At 36.4% G+C, this 22,116-nt stretch overlaps 1 protein-coding gene and 1 pseudogene across 1 annotated transcript in view; one reads left to right on the forward strand and one right to left on the reverse strand.

Annotated features, from left to right (window-relative positions):
- LOC145669485 (lipase 3-like) overlaps nucleotides 1-12,426 on the forward strand; it is an 84,787-nt gene extending 72,361 nt beyond the window's left edge. Inside the window, exon 9 of the mRNA XM_081737659.1 lies at nucleotides 10,531-12,426. Coding sequence (XP_081593785.1) covers nucleotides 10,531-10,683 — 153 coding nt within the window. The 3' untranslated portion in view covers nucleotides 10,684-12,426. The remainder of the gene's footprint in view (nucleotides 1-10,530) is intronic.
- Nucleotides 12,427-19,663: 7,237 nt separating this feature from the next.
- Nucleotides 19,664-21,203, reverse strand: LOC145669486 (ubiquitin-conjugating enzyme E2 Q2 pseudogene; annotated as a pseudogene).
- Between the last annotated feature and the right edge of the window lie 913 nt (nucleotides 21,204-22,116).

Raw genomic sequence — 22,116 nt, forward strand, 5'->3', positions numbered from 1 at the left:
TATCAGTGAGTGTAAAATGTTGAACGAAACCAAGATTTTTAAATGTTAAACAAAACTTAAAACTGAATACAGCAAAGATTTGAAAATTATCAACCAATCAGATTGCACGAAAGATAGTGATCAACCAATCAGATTGCACGACAGATAGTGATCAACCAATCAAATTGCATTAACAATAACTTTGCCAGTGTTGTAGCATGTATTGCCTTTCGTCTATGAGTCATAAGATTCAATAAGGTTAGCTATCAGATTTCAAATCAATCACCACCAATGATCTTAGACTATGAGCTGTGACTAAAGTTCAATGTATTGTTTCAAATTTCGCACCTTATGTTAAAATTCTGTTTATCACCATTCCCAAATTTAAAGAATACTTCTCTTGATATACCTAAGTCTTAGAGTTAATCATATCATTATATGTTCAATAATGTCAATAATGTCCGTCAATTGTTTACCTGAGTCGAACCAACTGTTTTCTAGAAGTGTGTGTGTACTCAAACTTAAGAAGTACCACAACAAAGGAAATGAATCCCTGTACACTACCTCATCAAGGACAATCACGTGGTACAACGTCTTGCTTACGTTTATATTTGGCGGGAATAATCAAAACCAATGACGCATTATCAAATTATCCTACAAAGTTTCAATGTACCAATGTCCTGAACTCCTAATCCCATCATAGGTCAATAACCGATCACGTGATCATAATGATTTAACCAATGAATGAGATACTATCCAATTACCAATTATTGATACGACAATAAGAAATGTACCCCTCCCAAAATTTAAGATTGGTACACAAATACACCTGTGTCTTATGAAAAAAGTAATAAATCCTGTACTTATTCAATAATAAAGCCGGTCAATAACATTTAAATTTTGAATATTTGGCCATAAGAGGAACACCAATGGGCCCTAAAAAACGTTTACCGAATTTTGTTATTTGATAATTCCCAAATTTAAAAGGGAACATAAACATATAAAGGTAATAAACCATATAACATGCTAAATTGGGGTCAATAACCTCCGAAATTTGATTTTTGGTAGTTCTTTACCTATGAAAAGGGAACGATGTGGACCATCCAAATTTATAGTGGTGCATATTGGAGACCTGTACTATGATACCAAATGCTTATATTAAACAATTTCTAAAACCGAGTGGATGAGCCAAGATACCCCTCCCAAATTTTTAAAGGATGCATCAATGTACTCATGTCTTATGATATGAAATGAACCTATATACATGACCATATAAGGTAATAAAACCTCATCAAAGGGAAGAAATTGGGCCAAAAACCAAACACATGGTACAACATATTGCTTATGTTTATATTTTAGCAATTTTGTACCCCTAAAAGAGAACGATGTGGACCACCCAAATTTATCATGATACATGTTGAGTCATGTACTATGATACCGAATCCCCTCCCGGGGTGCATCAATGTACCTATGTCTTATGATAGGGAATGAACACCTATACATTACCATATAAGGTAATAGGACCTCATCCAAAGGAATAAATTAGGTCAAAAACCAAACACGTGGTACAACGTAATGCTTACGTTTATATTTTTGGCAATTTTGTACCCTAAAAGGGAACGAGGTGAACCACCCAAATTTATCATAATACATATTAGGGTCTTGTACTATAATACCAAATGTTTAAATTGGGCAATTTCCAAAATTTAAGGGGTGGGCCAAAGTACCCTTCCCAAATTTTTAAAGGAGTGCACAAATATACCCAGGTCTTATGAAAGGTAATGGACCCCTATACATGACCATATAACTAAATAGGATAATAACACCTCATCAAAGGGGATAAATTGGACCAAAATACCAAACACGTGGTTGTACTAAAATTTGGCAATTTCGTACCCCTAAAAGGGAACGAGGTGGACCACTCAAATTTATCATAATAATACATGTTAGGGTCCAGTACTATAATACCAAATATATAAAATGATCAATTTCCAAAATTTAAGGGTTGGACCAAGGTACCCCTCCCGGGGTGCACAAATGTACCTATGTCTTATGATAGGGAATAGACCCCTATACATAACCATATAAGGTAATAGGACTTCATCCAAGGAAATAAATTGGGCCAAAATACCAAACACGTGGTACAACGTATTGCTTACGTTTATATTTTGGCAAATTTGTACCCCTAAAAGGGAACAAGGTGGACCACCCAAATTTATCATAATACATGTTAGGGTGCAGTACTATAATACCAAATGTTTAAATTGGTCAATTTCCAAAATTTAAGGGGTGGGCCAAGGTTCCCCTCCCAAATTTTTCAAGGGGTGCACAAATATACCCATATCTTATGAAAGGGAATGGACCCCTATACATGACCATATAACCATATAAGGTAATAACACCTCATCAAAGGGGATAAATTGAGTCAAAAACCAAACACGTGGTATAACGTATTGCTTACGTTTATATTTTTGGCAATTTTGTACCCCTAGAAGGAAATGAGGTGGACCACCCAAATTTATTATAATACATATTAGGGGCCTGTACTATAATACCCAATGTTGAAATTGGTCAATTTCCAAAATTTAAGGGGTGGGCCAAGGTACCCTTCCCAAATTTTTCAAGGGGTGCATTAATATACCCATGTCTTATGAAAGGTAATGGACCCCTGTATACGCCCATATAACTATATAGGGTAATAACACCTCATCAAAGGGGATAAATTAGGTCAAAAACCAAACACGTGGTATAACGTATTGCTTACGTTTATATATTTGGCAATTTTGTACCCCTAGAAGGGAACGAGGTGGACCACCCAAATTTATCATGATACATATTAGGGTCCGGTACTATAATACCCAATGTTGAAATTGGTCAATTTCCAAAATTTAAGGGGTGGGCCAACGTACCCCTCCCAAATTTTTCAAGGGGTGCATTAATATACCCATGTCTTATGAAAGGTAATGGACCCCTGTATACGCCCATATAACTATATAGTGTAATAACACCTCATCAAAGGGGATAAATTAGGTCAAAAACCCCCGAAATTTGAATTTTTGGCATTTTTTTACCCATGAAAGGGAACGACATAGACACCCAATACTGATAGAGGTACATACTATGGTCCTAGGCTACCATACCCAATTTTTAAATTTGGCAATTTCCAAAATTTAAGGGGGGTGGTCCTAGGCACCCCTGCCAAAATTTAGGGGGTGGGCCAAGGTACCCCTGCCAAAATTTAGAGGGGGTGGTCCTAGGTACCCCTAGGTCATTGACCCCGGGCCAAGGTCATTGACCTTTGACCTATGACGTCACAAAGGTCGGGGTCAAAGTCCAAAGTGAGACCAAGTCATGCGATTACTACTATATTCAATAGCTTAGGGCCCCATCAAACCGAAATCCGGCACTGGTCACCTTTATTCTTCTTCTTTTGTTGCAGGGGTGTCATTTCAGACTTCGCTTGAGGGGGCAAGAACACCAACAACATAAGACTTTCACAGTTTGCACTAGTATATTAGTAGACAATCGATAAAGTATATGTATTCCTCAAAATCTTGCGGGGGGCAATTGCCCCCTCCTGTCCCCCTTTAATGACACCCCTGTTCTGTTGGGGTGGGCGGATGGGTGGGCGAGGCCATCCATCGGGTGGGCGGTTGCCCACCCCCGCCCACCCTTAGCGCCGTCCCTGGTCTGATATGACTTTAAAGCATTGATTCTCATGTGTTGGATGCAGTAGGATTTCTTGAAAATATATCTGGGTACTTTGAGAGGAGCAGAAATTATCCAAAGTTTAAATCTTACTTAGTTGATACGATGGACTTGGCATCAGCATTAGATACGGGTGATCCACTGATACATAATACAGTGAAAGCTCGAAGTCGAAAGAAGAGACAGTTTCAGTACGAGGCAGAGGATGAAGCTACTGAAAACATCCACAAACAAGATACAAGATCGATTTTTATTACAAAGTTCTAGAAGTGATTGTGTTAGCTTTTAAGAGAAAGATTTGAGCAACTTAAACATCACAGCGAGTATTTCAATTTTCTTTGCGATATAAGTAATCGTAAAGATATAGCCTACCACCTGAACTTTTTGTCTGAAAAGTGTACTAAACTTACCATCATTTTAACACACGAAGAATTGAAAGATATTAACCCCAGTGATTTGAAAGACAAACTGAAAGTGTTATCCACTATAATTAAGCCTGTGAAAGTTCACAAAAAAATAAATAAATAAATAAATAAATAAATAAAAATAATAATAATAATAATAATAATAATAATAATAATAATAATAATAATAATAATAATAATAATAATAATAATAATAATAATAATAATAATTTAGGAACATGACTTTGCTCCCAATGTTAGTATTGCACGTAGAATTTTGTTAATCTTGCCTGTAACAGTGGCAAGTGGAGAAAGAAGTTTTTGGAAACTTAAGTTTATTAGAAACTATCTACACTCTTCTATGTCTGAAACACGCTTGAGTGGTCTAGCGACGATATCAATAGAACACAAATTGGCTAAAACATTGGACTACGTGATGTGATAAAGGAATTTGCTCATATCAAAGCAAGAAAAGTTTCTTTCAATTAAGGTATGTTAAATTTATGTATGTCTATTGTGTTTTAGTACATTATAAGGCTTAAGCTAATCACTTACATTTACCATAATTATCTGATTTACTGTATTATCTTCTTGCTCCATACTCTGTTGAAAACGCCTTTTGATATAAAATAAGCCTAAAAATTAAAATTCTTAGTCATGATTAAAGTATATTTTTAAAATTTTATTTTCTGTATGCGCTGCTCTATATTACAGATATACAGCGAAATCGAGCATACTGAATATTGTGTCAGTATAGAGTCGTTTAAATATTACGTGAACATTCCAGAAAGGTAGTTCTTTTTTTTGTTTGTTTGTTTGTTTGTTTGTTTACTTTTCCATTTTATACATGTTTTTAAATGACACTTGAACTTTATCTGTCAAAATAAGGTTTGCGGATTAAAGGGGCGGCATGTGAAAGCACCGCCCAAGGCGGCAAAATTGCTAGCGCCGGCCCTGAGTAGAGAAGCTGTGCCTTCTGATTGTTGTCTCCAGAACAGACCATAGATGTTCTATGGGGTTCATATTTGGGGATTGGGGAGGTGTGCGAAGCTGTTTCAAGGTATTATAGAGTAGCCACAATCGAGTATTTTCCGCTGTATGTTTGGAGTCGTTGTCTTGCTGAACAATAAATTGTTTTCAAGAACCATCTTCTGCGCACTAGTATGGAGATTTTCCTTTAATATGTTAATATACACTTTGTGGATCATCACTCCATCGATAAGGTGGAGACGACCCACTCCTGAGGCACTCATACAACCCTAGACGAGCACGGACCGTCCTCCGTGTCTTACTTTAGGGACGAGATTTTGAGGATTCATCTCTGTATTCACCTTGCGCCATACAATACGCCTCCCATTGGACTCGATAAAGTTAAATTTACTTTCGTCCGAAAATATGACCCTATTCCAGAAAGAAGCCTGATCCCTTATCTTTATACTCTTTTTCAAACTTTAGTCTCTTTATACGATTTGTCTTGTTCACCCAGAACATTTTCCTGGCTATCCGACCATGATACCTTGCAAATATTCCGCACTGTACTGGCTGATACTTTAACACCGCGTGTTTCCAGATCCGTTGCCAATTGCACAGCACTATTTTTTGGAACCTTTTTTCTTTCCCTAATAATGTAACGTTTATCTTGTTCACTCAACACTCTTGGTCTTCCAGTTTTTTTTTTTGTTTTGTTTTGTTTTGTTTTTTTGTTGTTTTTTTTTTTTTTTTTTTTTTTGTTGTTTTTTTTCGCACAGTGATAGAAACATTATACATCGCAATTATTGTTTGTACTGTTGAACGAGGCCTGTCTGCAAGGTTTGCTATCTTTCTCAAAGACTTACCCTTCTTATGCAATTTAATAATTACTTTTCTTGTCTCCTCATTTGTTTCTGTTCGGTTGCTTCCCACTTTGACAGCCCACCGTGCAGTTTTTTCACTTCTATTCACAACTAAACTCATTCTGTTACTCGTCATGCTATACAGAGGTGTATACCCCAGGTGAATACTAGTGAACCCCAGTTGTGGTATCTTTGTTTCGTATTCGTACGTCAGGTATACGATCACATTTTGCTTCTACTCTATACACTTTCTACGGAATTTATTTACTTTCTGACCATTAAATTTGTCTTTGTGGTTCTTTATTGGTATATTCATAAAGCTTAGTTTTCATTATTCATATTGTGTGTGTTATTACACTTCTTAAATTTTCTGTTTCTTTTTCGCAGGCATTCTCGTTTCAATAGCATAGGTGTACGAACACTTTCTGCGCTCACTGTATGTACAGTAAATACAAATTTATAATTTTTGACTTTACGAAGTGTACAATGTAATTGTTCAATAATTAACATAAGCAGGCATTCATTAATTTATATTAATATAATAATTAATAAAACTAATAAGCGGGTGATTGATGACTCAGTGGTAGAGTTTTCATCTATGGTATTCTAACCCAGGACATGTGGGTTTTCGATGGCTAATTTTGTGTTCGAAAATTTTCCGGGTGGAAGGCCTACCTTTCTTATATTTGTTCCATCATCACTCATTAACGAATTTAGTTTATCAAAACTCTATAGCCATATATTCATTCTGTCCGTCAGTGAAGCAAACAGTCTCAAGAACTATCTGATGGATTACCAATCAATTTTGGCCATGATGTACAGAGTCAATAGTTAAGAATCGAGTTCCCTGATAAATGTAATATTCAAACCGGAAGCGGTACAAATCAACCATTTCCGGTTTTAACGTTAATCATTATATAGTAAATATGGTAATAGATAGCAAGAAGCGGTTTCCAGTAATCGACATATATATAACATTCATGTAGATAGAATGTTACCCAATTTGTGCATCTGCTGAAAATAATGAGCTTAGGTATTTAGAGAGCATTTTCCGCTTTAGAAAATGTGTGCTTGGTAAAGAATGTAGAGAATTAGCTGAGTCAGGCATGTAGCTAGAATATGGTAATAGGAAGGGGGGGTCTGTCACGAAATACTGTGGTTATTTACCAGGGGCTCAATCATTCTAAACTATTCTATTGGCAACATATATTGGTTCGTTTAGCCAAGATTTCTAATGGGGGGATGATATGAAATACTGTGGTTACACACCAGAGGCTCGATCAATCTAAATATTTTACTGACAACATACCCATATTGATTGGTTAGGACAATAAAATGAGGATATATTAGTAAGTATTTTAATAAGAAGCTATGAAGAAATCTCGAGTAAAAGAATATAAAAAAGTATTGAAAAAGTTTTCCGAGGTCATTCGAACGGTGTCGAGAATTTTGCGTCTGGGAAATTTGCGCCCTACCTCAAGAACAGGGAAAATTGCGCCTGCGATGAACCTCCACCGGGAAGTTGAGCCCTGCGAAATAAAAGAACCTATTGGAGCTTACGCATTTGCTCGGAGGGGCTGACATTACAGCATAAACAATCCTCCCCCCACAACCATGCCATTTGTGATTTATTTTCATTGTGGCTATATAAAGGGAGAATAAACTTCAATATAAGCCAAAAGAACACAACGGATCAACGCAATCACTGCTTCTTCCAGAGATGATTTTGGGGGAACACTGGCCTCCCCAGAGCTCTCAGAGTGCCCCCTCGGAGGAGACCAAAATAATGCGTCTATAATATAATAATAAATAGAATAGTACCAGCAGTGACCCCCCTCCGGAATACTAAGTGTGCCCCCCGGAAATTTTTTTTTTCTGAAAGAACGACTGAACGCAATTGTGTGTTTGAATTCCAGCAAGTAAACACACTGTACATAGTTTTCTTGATAATATTACTGAACTGATTTTACATTCACTTTACATTTTCTTTTCTATATTTTGTGTCCTGAAAAGCCAAACAACTCGCAAGGATTGTGAACAGAGATAACTGGGTAGAGCCAAACAGCCTTTTGTAGATTAAATTATACTCTTTGATTATATTAATAATTATATATCAGTCATTTATACTTTTTTGTAAATTTTGTAGTATAATGAAAAATTGTATTTGTATGGATTGCCCTTTAGTGAACTAAAATTGTATTTTTTTCATTTGTTCGGAATATTATAACGGATGGAGTAACTCACTGAGACGATGATAGGCAAGCCTAGTTCAAGTGTGAGTGGAAGTTACTTTACACAATACAAAAATAAGTTGAATTGTAGGGCGCTAACATCCCAGTGCAAATATATAGCCGGCGCATTTTCCCCTCTTTTTGGGGTAGGGCGCAAACATCCCAGTGCAAATATATTGCGAGCGCATTTTTTCCTATTTTTGTGGTAGGGCGCAAATTTCCTGGGAGCAAAATTCTCTCATTCAAGGAAAATATAATGTCCGTGAAGTTGACAAGCCACTTATGTCAGACTCCATTTCGACTTTAAACGTCGCTAGTGCTACGTTAGTGTTCGATAGTGACGCAAATCGTTAGTACTTCACAGATAACGTGTGCTTTTTAAATAATGGATATAGGTCTTCTAACTGCATGCCAACACGCCCACTTCTAAGAATCATCTCAAAAATTAGGTTAACCGTTAGAGCAAGTAAGTGCTCATTAGTGCCATTAACATTAATGCCTCCATCGTACGGCCCTTTGAGTAATGATAATAGCACGCTCTTTGCTAGTCTCAATGCGTCCCTATATTCTCGCGAACATTCTGACGTGCCCAAGTTAGTTACTTTTTTTTTCTTGCAACTATTGTTTATCTGTTATTGTTTATTGCTAGTCTGCAGAGTAGTCCTTACATTAATATGCCATTGTCCTTGATAATCATTGCGTATTTACAAGCAGTTTGTTATTACTGTTAGAAGATATCAAAAAACAACAGATAAAATCTACTACTTAACGGTTCACATTTTTCTTTTACAGTACATAAACGATTAATAATAATAATAATAATAATAATAATAATAATAATAATAATAATAATAATAATAATAATAATAATAATAATAATAATAATACTATTCCAGCATAAAAGTTATCAATTGCATCCCACTGGCAACAAGCGACGCATATTTTAACTTCACAAAAATTAGTTTCTCACGATTTTCTGGAAAACTACGTATGATAACATCTTCATTATGTCAAGTTGTTTATCTCAGTGTGATATATGTCTTACCTCTGGACAATATCACAGTAAAACAAAAATTAAATATTAGAAGTACATCGTACTTTTGGACTACATCTCATTAACCATGGGAAGATTGAGTAGTGTATACTTTAGGATATAAGTTTCAGCTTAACTTGCATCATACATTCTTAGGATTACAAAAAGGAAATTTGTTCGTTTGCGTTTGAACAAAATTCTTAGGATTACAAAAAGAAAAATATTTTTTCCGAATTCCGGAATTTTTCCGAAATCCGGAAGTTTTCCGAATTCCGGAATTTTTCCGAAATCCGGATTTTTTCCGAAATCCGGATTTTTTTCGAATTCCGGAATTTTTTCCGAATTCCGGATTTTTTCTAAATTCCGGATTTTTTTCGAATTCCGGAATTTTTCCGAAATCCGGATTTTTTCTAAATTCCGGAATTTTTCCGAATTCCGGATTTTTTTCTAAATTCCGGATTTTTTCCGAATTCCGGAATTTTTCCGAAATCCGGATTTTTTCTAAATTCCGGAATTTTTCCGAATTCCGGAATTTTTCCGAATTCCGGATTTTTTCCGAAATCCGGAATTTTTCCGAATTCCGGAATTTTCCGATTTTACTTTCCGGATTCCGGAAAGTAAAAATTCCGGAATTGGCCATCCCTAGTTAAAATAACGCCCATTTAAACAACATGAGATTTTTTTCTTCTTCCCATTAAACTCACTAAAAACAAAAATATTCACGTTTGGTAATTTCTCTGTGGTTTAGTCCCAAAAAGCTACAATCATGTCAAATTTAATAATTTTATCCGTACACAAAGCGCCCAATAATTTTGGGATGTAGAATGTGTGCCATATAAATAATATGGGGAAGATTTTACAATTGCCTATAAAACCAAACTAAAGTTGGAAATTATCTTTTGTAATTTCCTTAGGTAACGCTAATGAAAATGTACAAGTATACCGAATTTCAAGTCTTTATTCCAATTCCAAGTAGCTAAAACATGAGATTATAGGTCCAAAAAAGGCCCATTTAAATAACATGGAGAATTTCTTCATCTCCCCTTTAGAACCCCTAAAAATTAAAAATATTCACTTTTGGTAATTTTCTTGTAAGTTAGTCTCGAAAAGCTTCAATCATGCAAAATTTCAACTTTCCACGTCAACTGGAAGTTTCCCTTTATTTTATGTCAGTCAGTTTATGTAGTTTTATATACCCCTGTATATCTAGGACCAATTAGGATATACATAAAACAAAAATATAATAATTAAATAAATGCCTTTCTTAATCAGTAAGTACAGTATTTATGCATTTGAATTACTATGAATATTAATACAGCTCTATATATATATTTTTTTTTCAGGATGTTCTTTGGTTATCTGAACAGCTACCTAATGTAATAGCAACATTCCGTGTTTCCACGAGAAATTTTGACCACATGGACTTTCTATACGCCAAAGAAGCAAATGTAATAGTTTATGATAAAATTTTAAATACAATCAAAAGGTACAGTTGAAGTGGAAATTGTGGGGAAAATTTCTATTTTGATAACATCAAGAGCCATAATCCGAGATTTTTATAACAACAGCAGAAAAATGTGAATAACAGTTGTCATAAGAAGTATTGATGAAAATAATTACCATCATGGGGAAGCGTGGTGGAAATTAAGATAACATCTATCATCAGAAATATTGATGAGATATTCCATAACAAAAATTCTAGGAATGATCAAAAATAGATCAAAAGATTGCGATCTTACCCAATAATTAGTTTTTGGATCAGGGGTCATAAAATTTTTGAACGACCTCTAAATCGAGTTTTCGTATTTTTTTTACGGAATAAGCAATCATATTGAGTTAAATGATAGCTTGGATTTGGCTACACTATATGTAGTTCTCCAGATATAAAGCCTACAAGATAACTTTTGAATAAAATATATTGGATCTCTTGATCCAATAAAAAAAGCAACCACAGTTGGAAATTAAGACAACAGCGTCTGTTATGTGTAAATTTTGATAATGCGTAGTAAGAGTGATTATCTGGAATTTTGACAATAACAATCATCACGAAAATATTATTATAATAAAGATAGGTATTGTTGGAAATTAAGTTGATTAATTACAACTACCATGAGAAATATTGATAACAACAAAAAAAATTGTCATGAGAATTTTGATAATAGCAGCAGCAAGCATTGGCAATTATGATAACATTTATAATATTGTAGTAATTCAAACCTCAGTAATCACGACATTTAAAATGTTTTGTAGCGTAATAATATTTCCAAATTTGTTCACCAAGAAAAAATCATTTTTTTTAAAGCAAAAGAAGTTTAAATCTTTTTACGTCCCACGATTATGCTGGCTAGGTTAAAGGAGACAGTGATGATGAGAAGTGAATGATATAATGGAATGGAGAAAGTGGGAGGAAATGGGAGAACCCCGAGAAAACCATCACACACGGTGTTTGTCCACCACAAAGTTCATTTGGCGCGAACTAAGATTGAACTAAGGGCTCCATGCATCTGAGGCGCTCTACCACTGAGCCACGCGACCCCCACAGAAAAATTTAAATAAGAACAGTTGTCATAAGAAATATTGATGAAAATAATAGCTAACCATCATGGGGGAATCCTGGTGGAAATTAAGATAATAATATCTGCCATAGGAAATATTTATAATCAATAACAATAACCACGAATATCCGATAATAAAGCACAATTACAACTGGATATTAATACAACAGCATCTGCTATTTGTAAATTTTTATAATAGCAGCAATGATCATCTGGAATTTTGATAATAACAATCATCACGGGAATGTTATTATAATAATAGTACCCATTCTTGGAAATTAAGTTAATTAATTACAATTACAATGAGAAATATTGATAACAACAAAACTCGTCAGGAGAATTTTGATGGTAGCACCAGCGAATATTGGAAATTATGTTAATAACATTTATAGGCCTATTATTCTAGTAATTGAAACCTCAGTAATGATGACATTCAAAATGTTCTCTAGCGCAATAATATTTCAAAAGTTGTTCACCCAGGGAAAAAAATCAGATTCTTTTAAGCAAAAGAGGTTCTGAAAATGTATGAAAGCGTGTCTAAAAATGTTGGAAATATACATAATGAAAATAGTAATTTTATTTATCAAAATTTTAAATGCAAAATTTATCTATCATTATTATCACTATGTAATTAATGTAATTATTTCAGCACGTTAAAGTCTTCATTATTATTATTATTGAATTATCTGGGTTAAAAATAAAAGTAAATTATATCTGTTATGTTTACATTATTCAATTTGTTTACACTATTCTATGAGAGACTAATGAATAAACTACTATGAAATTCATTTGTGTTTTTAAACAAATTGATTAGAAATTAGATACTGTTTCCTAATATAAATCCTAAGCCTAATTAAAAGTTAGGGAAAAGTGTTGTTTTGTATGGAAAGTAATTCAATCGCTGAGTTCGAAAACCAGTCGTCTCCATCGAAGCTAATTTGGGAGGAGTAACAAACAAAACTAAATTAGTCAATATGCATCTGACATGTAGGGCTGTTTGTAGGGCTGACATATAGGCATCCGACATGTAGTAGATCGTAGAAAAATGGCAGTTCTACGGTCTGAAAATGATTTAAGTTGATTTCGAGTGTTAACGTTCCGTTCAGCAGCGAGGCTATATGAGACGTGGACCTACTGATTAACGTGGACTCCGAACTACTTGAGCTCCCGCCGGGAATCGAACCCGGGTCTCCCTCGCCAAAGGCGCGTACGCTACCCACTTAGCCACAGCCCTATATATGAGATGCATATTGACTAATTTAGTTTTGATTGTCACTCCTCTCAAATTAGCTTCGATGGAGATGACCGGTTGTCGAACTCAATGATTCAATTAAAGGTACTCTATAAGGAAGTATCATCTTATAAAATATCTCACATACAAGTTCATAATAATAACTTGGTATCACTAAAGCCTGTGACAAACATCTTGGCATTTTAGCTAAACAAATAAAACGCAAGCTCTGGCGCGACGTTGCCAAGTGGTAAAGGGGTGTAGCTATGGCTAAGCAGATAAACTACAGCGCGATCAGGTGGCAAGGGATAGACGTGGGTGTGTACAAAATAAACGTGGCAATACCTCTGGCCTCTCATTTGCTAACAGCATTTAAAGGGAACTTGGAGCGCCGCCTTCAAATGCCAAGATGTTTGTCACGTCATTTAGTACAATGTGCCACTTTCGCAATGGCTTGGCGCGGTGATCATCGTGAGTTTGTTGTAGAGGAGTATATTAGTAATAGTGGTTCCGTTCCGAGATTACTGCTCAGCGTGCATTTCGCGTTCGGTTCGGACTTGGCCGGCACGATTTTGTTCCGGATAGAAAAACTATTCAAGTTTAGGAATCAAACCTCAGAGCAACAGGCTGTGCACTGAGAGTAAAACTCGCCTGGTCGACCTCGAATCACGTAATAACGCCGGAAAATGTGGAGCGTATGAAAGCGTTCATCCAGCAATCTCCACAGTATCCAGCACTTAAACAGGTCGACAAGAACCACCATTACGAATAGATTCCTCTCCAACAAACGCACGATGATAACCGCGCCATGCCATTATGACCACTGAAAGTGGCACGTATACCACTATCGATTGATACTCCCTCTGCTGCAGTATCCCCCAACAACTCACACATCGCTCTCTTCAAAAACGAAAGGTATTTTTGCCAGATTCTATCGTATAAGTAAAAATATGTATGAAGCCTTTACATGAAACACCAATCACGTTTTCTTTTCAGTTGGTGTGTAATACATAATAGTTTTTAAGGTTAATAAAGTTTATAGGCAGAGGTAAAAGTTATCGTCATCAGGTAAATTTTGACCTACTTCAACTTGTGTACAGTACTTTCAATAGATTTAGCCACACGAAGTTGACAGATACGAAACGTAATGAAAATGTCTTATATGAGCTACGTTCTGTCAAATTTATTTTCGTACAAATTTATTGTGTGTGTGTGTGTTTTTTTTTTCACATACAGATAATAAGGGAGAGGTGGGCAATGGCGATCACCTAAGAAAAATGGGTTATTACGCAGTTTCATTTGCAAAATATATTGAAACAAATTTGTAAATATATACTTCAATCCTTCTACAATAAGTGTGTAAAATAAAAAGAGGATCATTCTTTCAGTTCGGGAACACGATGGAAAAAACTCAAATTGCTACTTTGGTCGCCCTTCCCATCACATGGTGGTAATGGCGATCTCAGTACAAGCTTAATAAACACACATAGTTTCATAGGCAGTTCAAGTGTTATTTTTTAACTGCGCCTTCGAAAGACTGAGGACGTTTTTTCAAAGACACGTCACAGATATATCCACGTGGTGAGTCCACAACAGTACAGTCAGCATGCACCCACGTTCCACAAAGGTTACACCGGTACCAAAATTTCAGTGTTTGACTCAAGTAGGCGTATTACCTATCTTACGTCTAGTCTCTTTTATAATTTTTGGCTGGAGAAGTATTCCAAATGTTTGTTAGGAATGGCGATCACCATCATGGTAAACCGATCACGTTGATCGGCATTCCCAACATTGCGCCATTTTGAAAATTGAGCTGGTTATACTGTAAAACGTAGTTTATTTTAAATATAACTATGTGTCGTGCATTAGACGTAAGTATAACTTTTTATGAATCTTGGTAATTTCAAGATCTTACAACTTAAAATTGTACGTATGATGAGTTGAAATATGCAGACTCTTATAAGAAAAACAACAAAAACAAGTTTTAGCACGCTGTAGACTTCAGTCTTCTCTGACAACTTCCTCGACAATACACAAGAAACCTTGCTACAAGAGGCAGATGGCAGCACTAGTTTGACTTCTCCTTGGGTCACGCAAGAGGACAAAGTGGGATGATCGCCATTCCCTTCCTCTCCCCTATCACGACGAACAAATGTACAGTAGGCGACTAGAGCTATTTCCGATTCATAAAATTTATTTTGGGAATAATGATGGTATGAATGGAACGTAAAGAAAATTACATTATTTTTAATTTACTAGAAACTGTACTCAAATTGTCCTTCCATTCTGAAGTTACTTACGAAAATAATTTTATCACACGAAAAGAACTTTTGTCGCTGACTGTACAACACAAATGCCAAATTTCGTCACTGAAATTTTCTGCATCTAGATTTTGAGTATGAAGGTCTTTTTTTTTTTTTAACTATCAGTTCTTCTGTCTTACAAGGGAAGGTCATGAACTGGCTCCGCTGAGATCCGAACGAGACAATTCTGTTTGCATTTGATATGTTATAACTAGACGAATCCTAAAGTTATACGTGCCACCCATTGGGATATAGTGAATTACAACATATTTTGTAATGTAAATCTATTAGCCGGCAGAATAGTTTGAACCGGGTAATTTGTTCGGAAGCGGTTGGGTATATGGAAAACTCGGCGAAGATGTATCTCATCATTTTCAAGGGCACATTTTTGGGGTAAAAAGTTTGCCCCAGGGTCCCCAGCAGGATACTAGATGGGGTCCAACTCAAAAGTTTCAAATATCAAAGGGGATTGAGTAGCACATCGTTTGAAAGCTGTTGTGAAATGAAAGATAAGTTCACAATGACGGACTAATTTACGTATGATACAAACAGGATAGAAAATGAAAGAATAACAAAAAATAAGAAATGATCGAAATTGTAAACAACTAAGAAAAAAATAGTAGTCTCCGTTCTATGATGGTTCCAATTGTTTGCTGGAAGCGGTTAGAGCTGCCACCTGGTGGCAACAACCTCTGTACATTGGTCGGGTCACTCGTAGATCTGTTCATTTCAACGAGTAGCATGAATGAAGATACTACATAATTGTCAGCTGTGATTGTGAGATACAACATAATAATCAGCATTTATATACAAACTCAATTTTCACGATGGCATCCATATTGGATTACAGATTATAAGTCTTTGATATTTTTTGTAGATATCTACTATTGGCAAATAAACGTAAATACCACATTTCGATTCTTTAGCTCCAGTAGTTTGAGTGCGGAATTTTGAACTCAAGATGTCGCGTTTTTGAACACTTCGTATCTTTTCGTCACCAACACTTACTGCTCAACATTCATGCCAAATTTGGTTTTCCTAGTTTCAGCAATTTGGAGTGTATATTCTTTTGACTTAGGTTTTAAGCGGCCATCTTGGTTTCAAGATGGGCCATACACTTTTCAAGTTTGTGTTTATATTTTGACTCTCTGTCATTTTGCACACAGTTATCGTACAGAGTCGAGACTTGTTCCATCTTCTTTCATTTAACAACAGCTTTCAAACGATGCGCTACTTAACCCCAATTGCTATTTTAAAACTTTGAGTTGGGCCCCACCTGGGACGCGGTGGTGGCTCTGGGACAAGACGCTTTTACCTTAAATTGTTATACTTTAAAAATGATACCACAGTGTTTTCCTATTTTCACATTTGTCTCATCATTTCCGATTTTGGGGAGTGCCCATGGACTTTTCAATTAAGTTTTTGTTTAAATTTTGACTCACCACCATTTTGCATAGGGTTGTCGTAGAGAGTCGAAACTCGCTTCATCTTCTTTCATTTCACAACAACTTTCAAACGATGTGCTACTCAACCTCCTTTGATATTTGAAACTTTTGAGTTGAACCTCAGGAGCAAACTTTCTCCCCCCAAACATGTGCCCTTGAAAATGATGGGTTACTTGTTCGCCGAGTTTTCGATATACCCAACCGTTTCCGAACAAATTACTCGGTTCAAACTATTCTGCCAACTAATAGCTTTTACATTACAAAATGTGTTGTAACTCACGATATCCCGATCGGTGGCACGCATAACTTTGGGATTCGTCTAGTTATGACATATCAAATGCAAACACAATTGTCTCTTTCGGATCTGAGCGGAGCCAGTTCATGGCCTAAGCTTAAAATGTAGGTAGGCATCCAAAACTTTTAAATACATCGGCAATCTGAGCTGATTTAGTCATTCATCATCGTAAAGTCACCAAAAAAATGATTTTTTAAGGTTTCGTTTTTAGAATTCCAATTTGCAGATGAAGTGTTTTCAGTTGCAAAAGATTTCTAAGTAACTACTCACTTTTTTTACACAATTTCATTTGTCATATTTTATTGAAATATGCTTCTTGAAAAAAAAACATACCATTGCTTATTTTGCTTCATGACTCCAGAAACAACTTCTACCTAGCATGGACACAAGTACTGTTACAAAGTTCCAGAGGCTGCAACATTATTCGTTGTGAGGAGAATAAAGGAATCTGGTGGTGGAATGACTCATTGTGAGTCCTACTATAGAAAGAAGGATACATAGCCCGTACAGGTAAAATGCAACGGAGTGATTACGAAAGCTGGTTAGCAATAATAGCGCTACACAGATTTGGAAAAACACTGAGTGAAACTTTCAACACGAATAAAGAACTATAAACCAGCCTAATGTTTGTGAAGCGCACAATGCAGCGGTTCCTTGATACTAGACCCGTTTAGGATCATCCAAAAAAAAAAAAGCAGTCCTACGAAGTACAATGACTCCAGAAGCTCTTGTAGTATTGGAGGCGCTTGAAAGAAATCCCGTACGAAAACAGACATTAATGGTCCGGAGATGAAAATGTCCAAGCTACTCAGGCCTTGGTGTTTTTACAGATAGATTCAACGGTACGCTTTTTGACATCGCATCTCAAGGCACAAAGGAAACGTAGTTGTGTCTCAGTGATAAGCGAACAATTTAGCTATCAAAGAGAATTTTAATCTCTAAAAATGATCGGGTATTGCCTGATTATCTGTGGACGTCAGGAACAAGGTTTCGAAAATCCAGAGAGGTCGTCATCCGCCGTCAGTCATATTGTAATAGGGAGTGAGCTATGCTGGCAGCACATTTCATTTTTGTAAGAAAAGCTTAAAAATTGCTACTCAGTGGTGCCAAGATATTGTTCTGGACCCTACAAGTGAAGAACTTCACCAACACCCTATTCAAAACGCCCCAGTGGATTTTTCAGCAAGAGTCTGCTTTTAATCATAAGACTAAATCACCCCAGGAGATACTGGAGCACAATGTGTCTGACTACATATTCATCGATAATTGTTTCTTTAGTAATCCTCATCTTGATGACCTGTATTACAAACAGGCCAGTGCCGGAGGATAATATTTGCAAGAAGTCTCTAATCGTAGTTGATAGATTGAAACGCTCTTTACTGGCCGAAGCGACGATATTTCCTCTGGTAATGGTGCGTGCTGGCTCAGACGAGTGGCCCGTCAGATTCCGAGTCTGTGTCCTAATGGAGGGAATTTTGAAATATGGTGAGTGCAAACAGCTATCAGGCCATGTATCCTTCCCATCCTTTATAGATGTTAAATTATCTTGCAGCAAATTGCTGGTTTCCACTTCTTCCTTTGTAACAGTATTTATGGCCAAAGTAGGTATACACGTGACACGCACAGTCACAGGTTTACACAGATTTCAATACGTAAAACTACAGGGTGTTCCACTCGTAAGAGGTCCCGGGAAAAGTATTTATGAAAATTTTAATGAAAGAGGATATGAAACCTATTTGTACATGAACCTTTATGGTTGAGAAATGAAGGTACATTAGAAGAGATGCTGGAAGTGACCTCTCTCACCTGTATACACAGTTCAATATGACATTGCATGTTCGTGAATGTTGCTGCCAGAGCAATAAGTGTGATTGTCTGGGTTTCACGGTGAATGCTCTCATTAACTCGTTGATAGTGCGTGGTTTGTTCTTGTACAGTACATGTTACCTTTAAGATGACTCCACAAAAAAATATCAGGAGTTACGTCAGGTGACCTGAGGGTCATAATCCTTTGGAAATCACTCTGTTAGGGAAAAATGATTCCACCGCAGCCATACCCGCCTTAAATGTGTGGCATGTTACCTCATCTTGCTGGTACCAACCAAGTGTCAATTTCTCGTCATGCAACTGGTCCACAAATTCATGAAACAATGCCTGATACACTTCACTTGTGACCGTAGTGTCAAAAACATTGACCCGATGATGCGCTGCTGTGATAATGCACGGAACACATCCAACTTCTTTGAATGAATGGGCTCTTCAACGACTGTATGCTTGTTGTCATTACTCCATAAACGTATGTTTTGTGAGTTCACGTATTCTGACATGTCTTAAAGAAGCAACTTTTCCAATACTGTTTCACAAGAAACACGCGCTCTCTTCAGGATACACTTCTACGCCCATACTGTGGTACGAATAGTCACTAACATGCAGCTCCGTGTTGAACTGTATATACAGGAGGAGAGGTTATTTCCAGCATCTCTTATAACGTACCTTCATTTCTCAGCCATAAAGGTATGTCATGTACAATATTGGTTACATATCCTCTTTTATTAAGATCTTTATAACACTTTTCCCAGGGGCTCTTACGAGTGGGACATCCTGTATTTCATTCGTTGTTTAAGAACTATATCAAATATTCAGTCACTGATAAGTTAACAACTTTATTTCTTTTCTCTGAAGAACAGGATTAACTATGTCAGAAGAGCCTAAGATACATTGCATTGATGAGTATTTACTTTTTGTAACAAAGAAAGAAATAAGCGACTGGATTTTAACAGGACGACGATAGATTTTTTTATATTTAAAACAGCATTGATGTAGTACTCTTTAACTTTATACTACAGATATAAGTTTAAGTTTGATCTTCTCTGTTGGCAATTTTAAAAAAACTTCAACGAAGTCCAAATCCAAACTCAAGCGACCTTTTGGAAGAATGCCCATACAGTGCAATCTAAACACTAGCCTTCTTCTTTTGGTGGCGTAGTCCATCCATTCTTCTCATGTAAGTTAACTAAAAATTTGTAAGACTGTACGGCTCGTTGTAAGGTGTACTGTCCCTTGGCGCCTCCAAATACAATCCGAGCCTTTCCTTTTACTAAAGTCGCTGCGATCTGCATAATAACAGCTTCAATTGAGTATGCTGAACTCCATCCCTGCTTTGTTAAAAGTTCCATGCATATTGCACCTCCCGAGAGTACATAACCACCAGATAGCACTGGATAAACAACACGAACGAATGGTGGCTCAAATGGATATGATTCCTTAAATCGTATATTTAAAAGGATACCGTCATTTCCTTCTTTTTCCTTCTCCTTGAGTAATTTAAGATCATTGTGCAGGGGTGAATCAGGATCCACCATCAGAAGTCGAACATTCCATTCATAAATGCTATCATTCACAAGCTCAATGGTGTACACACCTTTCTTGAAGCTATCAGATTTGTACACATCCTTTAGTTCTGACATAAGCCTGTCTGTTGCCTGAACAGATCCCGATACCACCCCATTCATATGATTCTCTCTTTGGTTTTGTCGTAAGCGTTCCAGCATTATCAGATGTTCGCGATCCAAGCCTTCGTTTCCAGTTTCATTTTCACTTTCATCCATTTCGGAATAATCTTCATCATCGTCCTCATCAAACGCTCCGACATCTTCCACGACTTTTCCTCCGCGAGGAGGACCTACTACGTTGTGATGGAATCCAGAATCTAGATTAGACATTCCTAGCGAAGGCATTGTGAGGGTCAGTTGATCAATCTCGGGAGGCTCTGACACTGAGTGTAGTCGACACAATTCCCGTAACAAAATTACCACCTGGTTTATTACATGATTATCCGTTCCTGATGTATTACAAAGAATCTGCACTGCATTCGTTACACTAGTTTCTTCCGAATCCGAAAACCATATTGGAGGAGTTGAAGGATACGTTTCGGTTATGTTTGCATGAATGTCATACTTCTTTCCATCTTTGCCTATAAATCGACAGTTCAACTCGTCAACGGTTGCATACATTATTTGAAAACGTTCATGGTTTTTCGGGAAAATTGATTCCAAAATCTTAATTTCTTGTTTAAGTATTTGAAGACAAGCCATCTGTGTTTCACCGTTATGGATGTCTGCTGTTTGAATGTATATCTACACAAAATAATTTAAACGGAACATTATTGCATTCTGACGTACTGTATCCCCATGGTGATCAACAAAAGAACTGTTACATTTTAAATGTGGATTGTTGAAGTCGTGAATTGTTCAAAAATCTTACAACAATCTTTAATATATATATATATATATATATATATATATATATATATATATATATATATATATATATATGTGTGTGTGTGTGTGTGTGTGTGTGTGTGTGTGTGTGTGTGTGTTAAATGTGGCTGTTGTATTATGATATAATTAAGTCCACGTTACGAGTACGGATAATTAGGAGGATGTGTCACTGTTAAAATTAAGATAAAGGCAGTACTGCTTAATAATGTATTTTATACAAATACAGTAAATAAATACATTCTTCTTCTTCTTCTGTCTTTTCCCACTTCACAGCTTGTGTTCAGAAAGTAATGGGATTGGCCTCCGCACGGCGCTCCATCGCCAGTAGCACGCTCCCCGGGGGGATTGTGGTTGGAGTCCAAGCTAAGCAACGTACTAAGTAGCAGTCGCGTACGAGCTCTCACGCAGCGAGGATAACATGTGGCGCAAAATCTGTTTCTCAGTTTTTATCACGGCAGAGAACATGCGAAATGGGGTTGCATTCGTTGGAGCAGCGCTACACGATTAAATTTTGCTCTGGACGCCCTTCAATGAGTGCTTTGGACAAAAACGTTGACAAAGTGACAAATCTCCGATCATCGTTCGCTCCATATCTTTAACGGTCTCCCGTCCCTTCATGAACTCACTGAACCAGTGTTGAATTCAGGCATGTTCAAGGGGGGCTGAGCCCCCTCTAGAATATATATGCGTCCCCCTCTTGAATATCTACTATAGACATGCATTATTTTTTTTTGTTTAATTTTTTTTGGGGGAAATAAAAGAGGTTTAAAACCAAAGATTTTTTGTTTGTTAAAGAAAATTAGTTTCTTCTTTTGCTCAA

This window comes from Thermobia domestica, chromosome 14, assembly GCF_964235325.1.
Source record: "Thermobia domestica chromosome 14, izTheDome1.hap1.1, whole genome shotgun sequence".
In the NCBI taxonomy this organism is placed as follows: Eukaryota; Metazoa; Arthropoda; class Insecta; order Zygentoma; family Lepismatidae; genus Thermobia; species Thermobia domestica.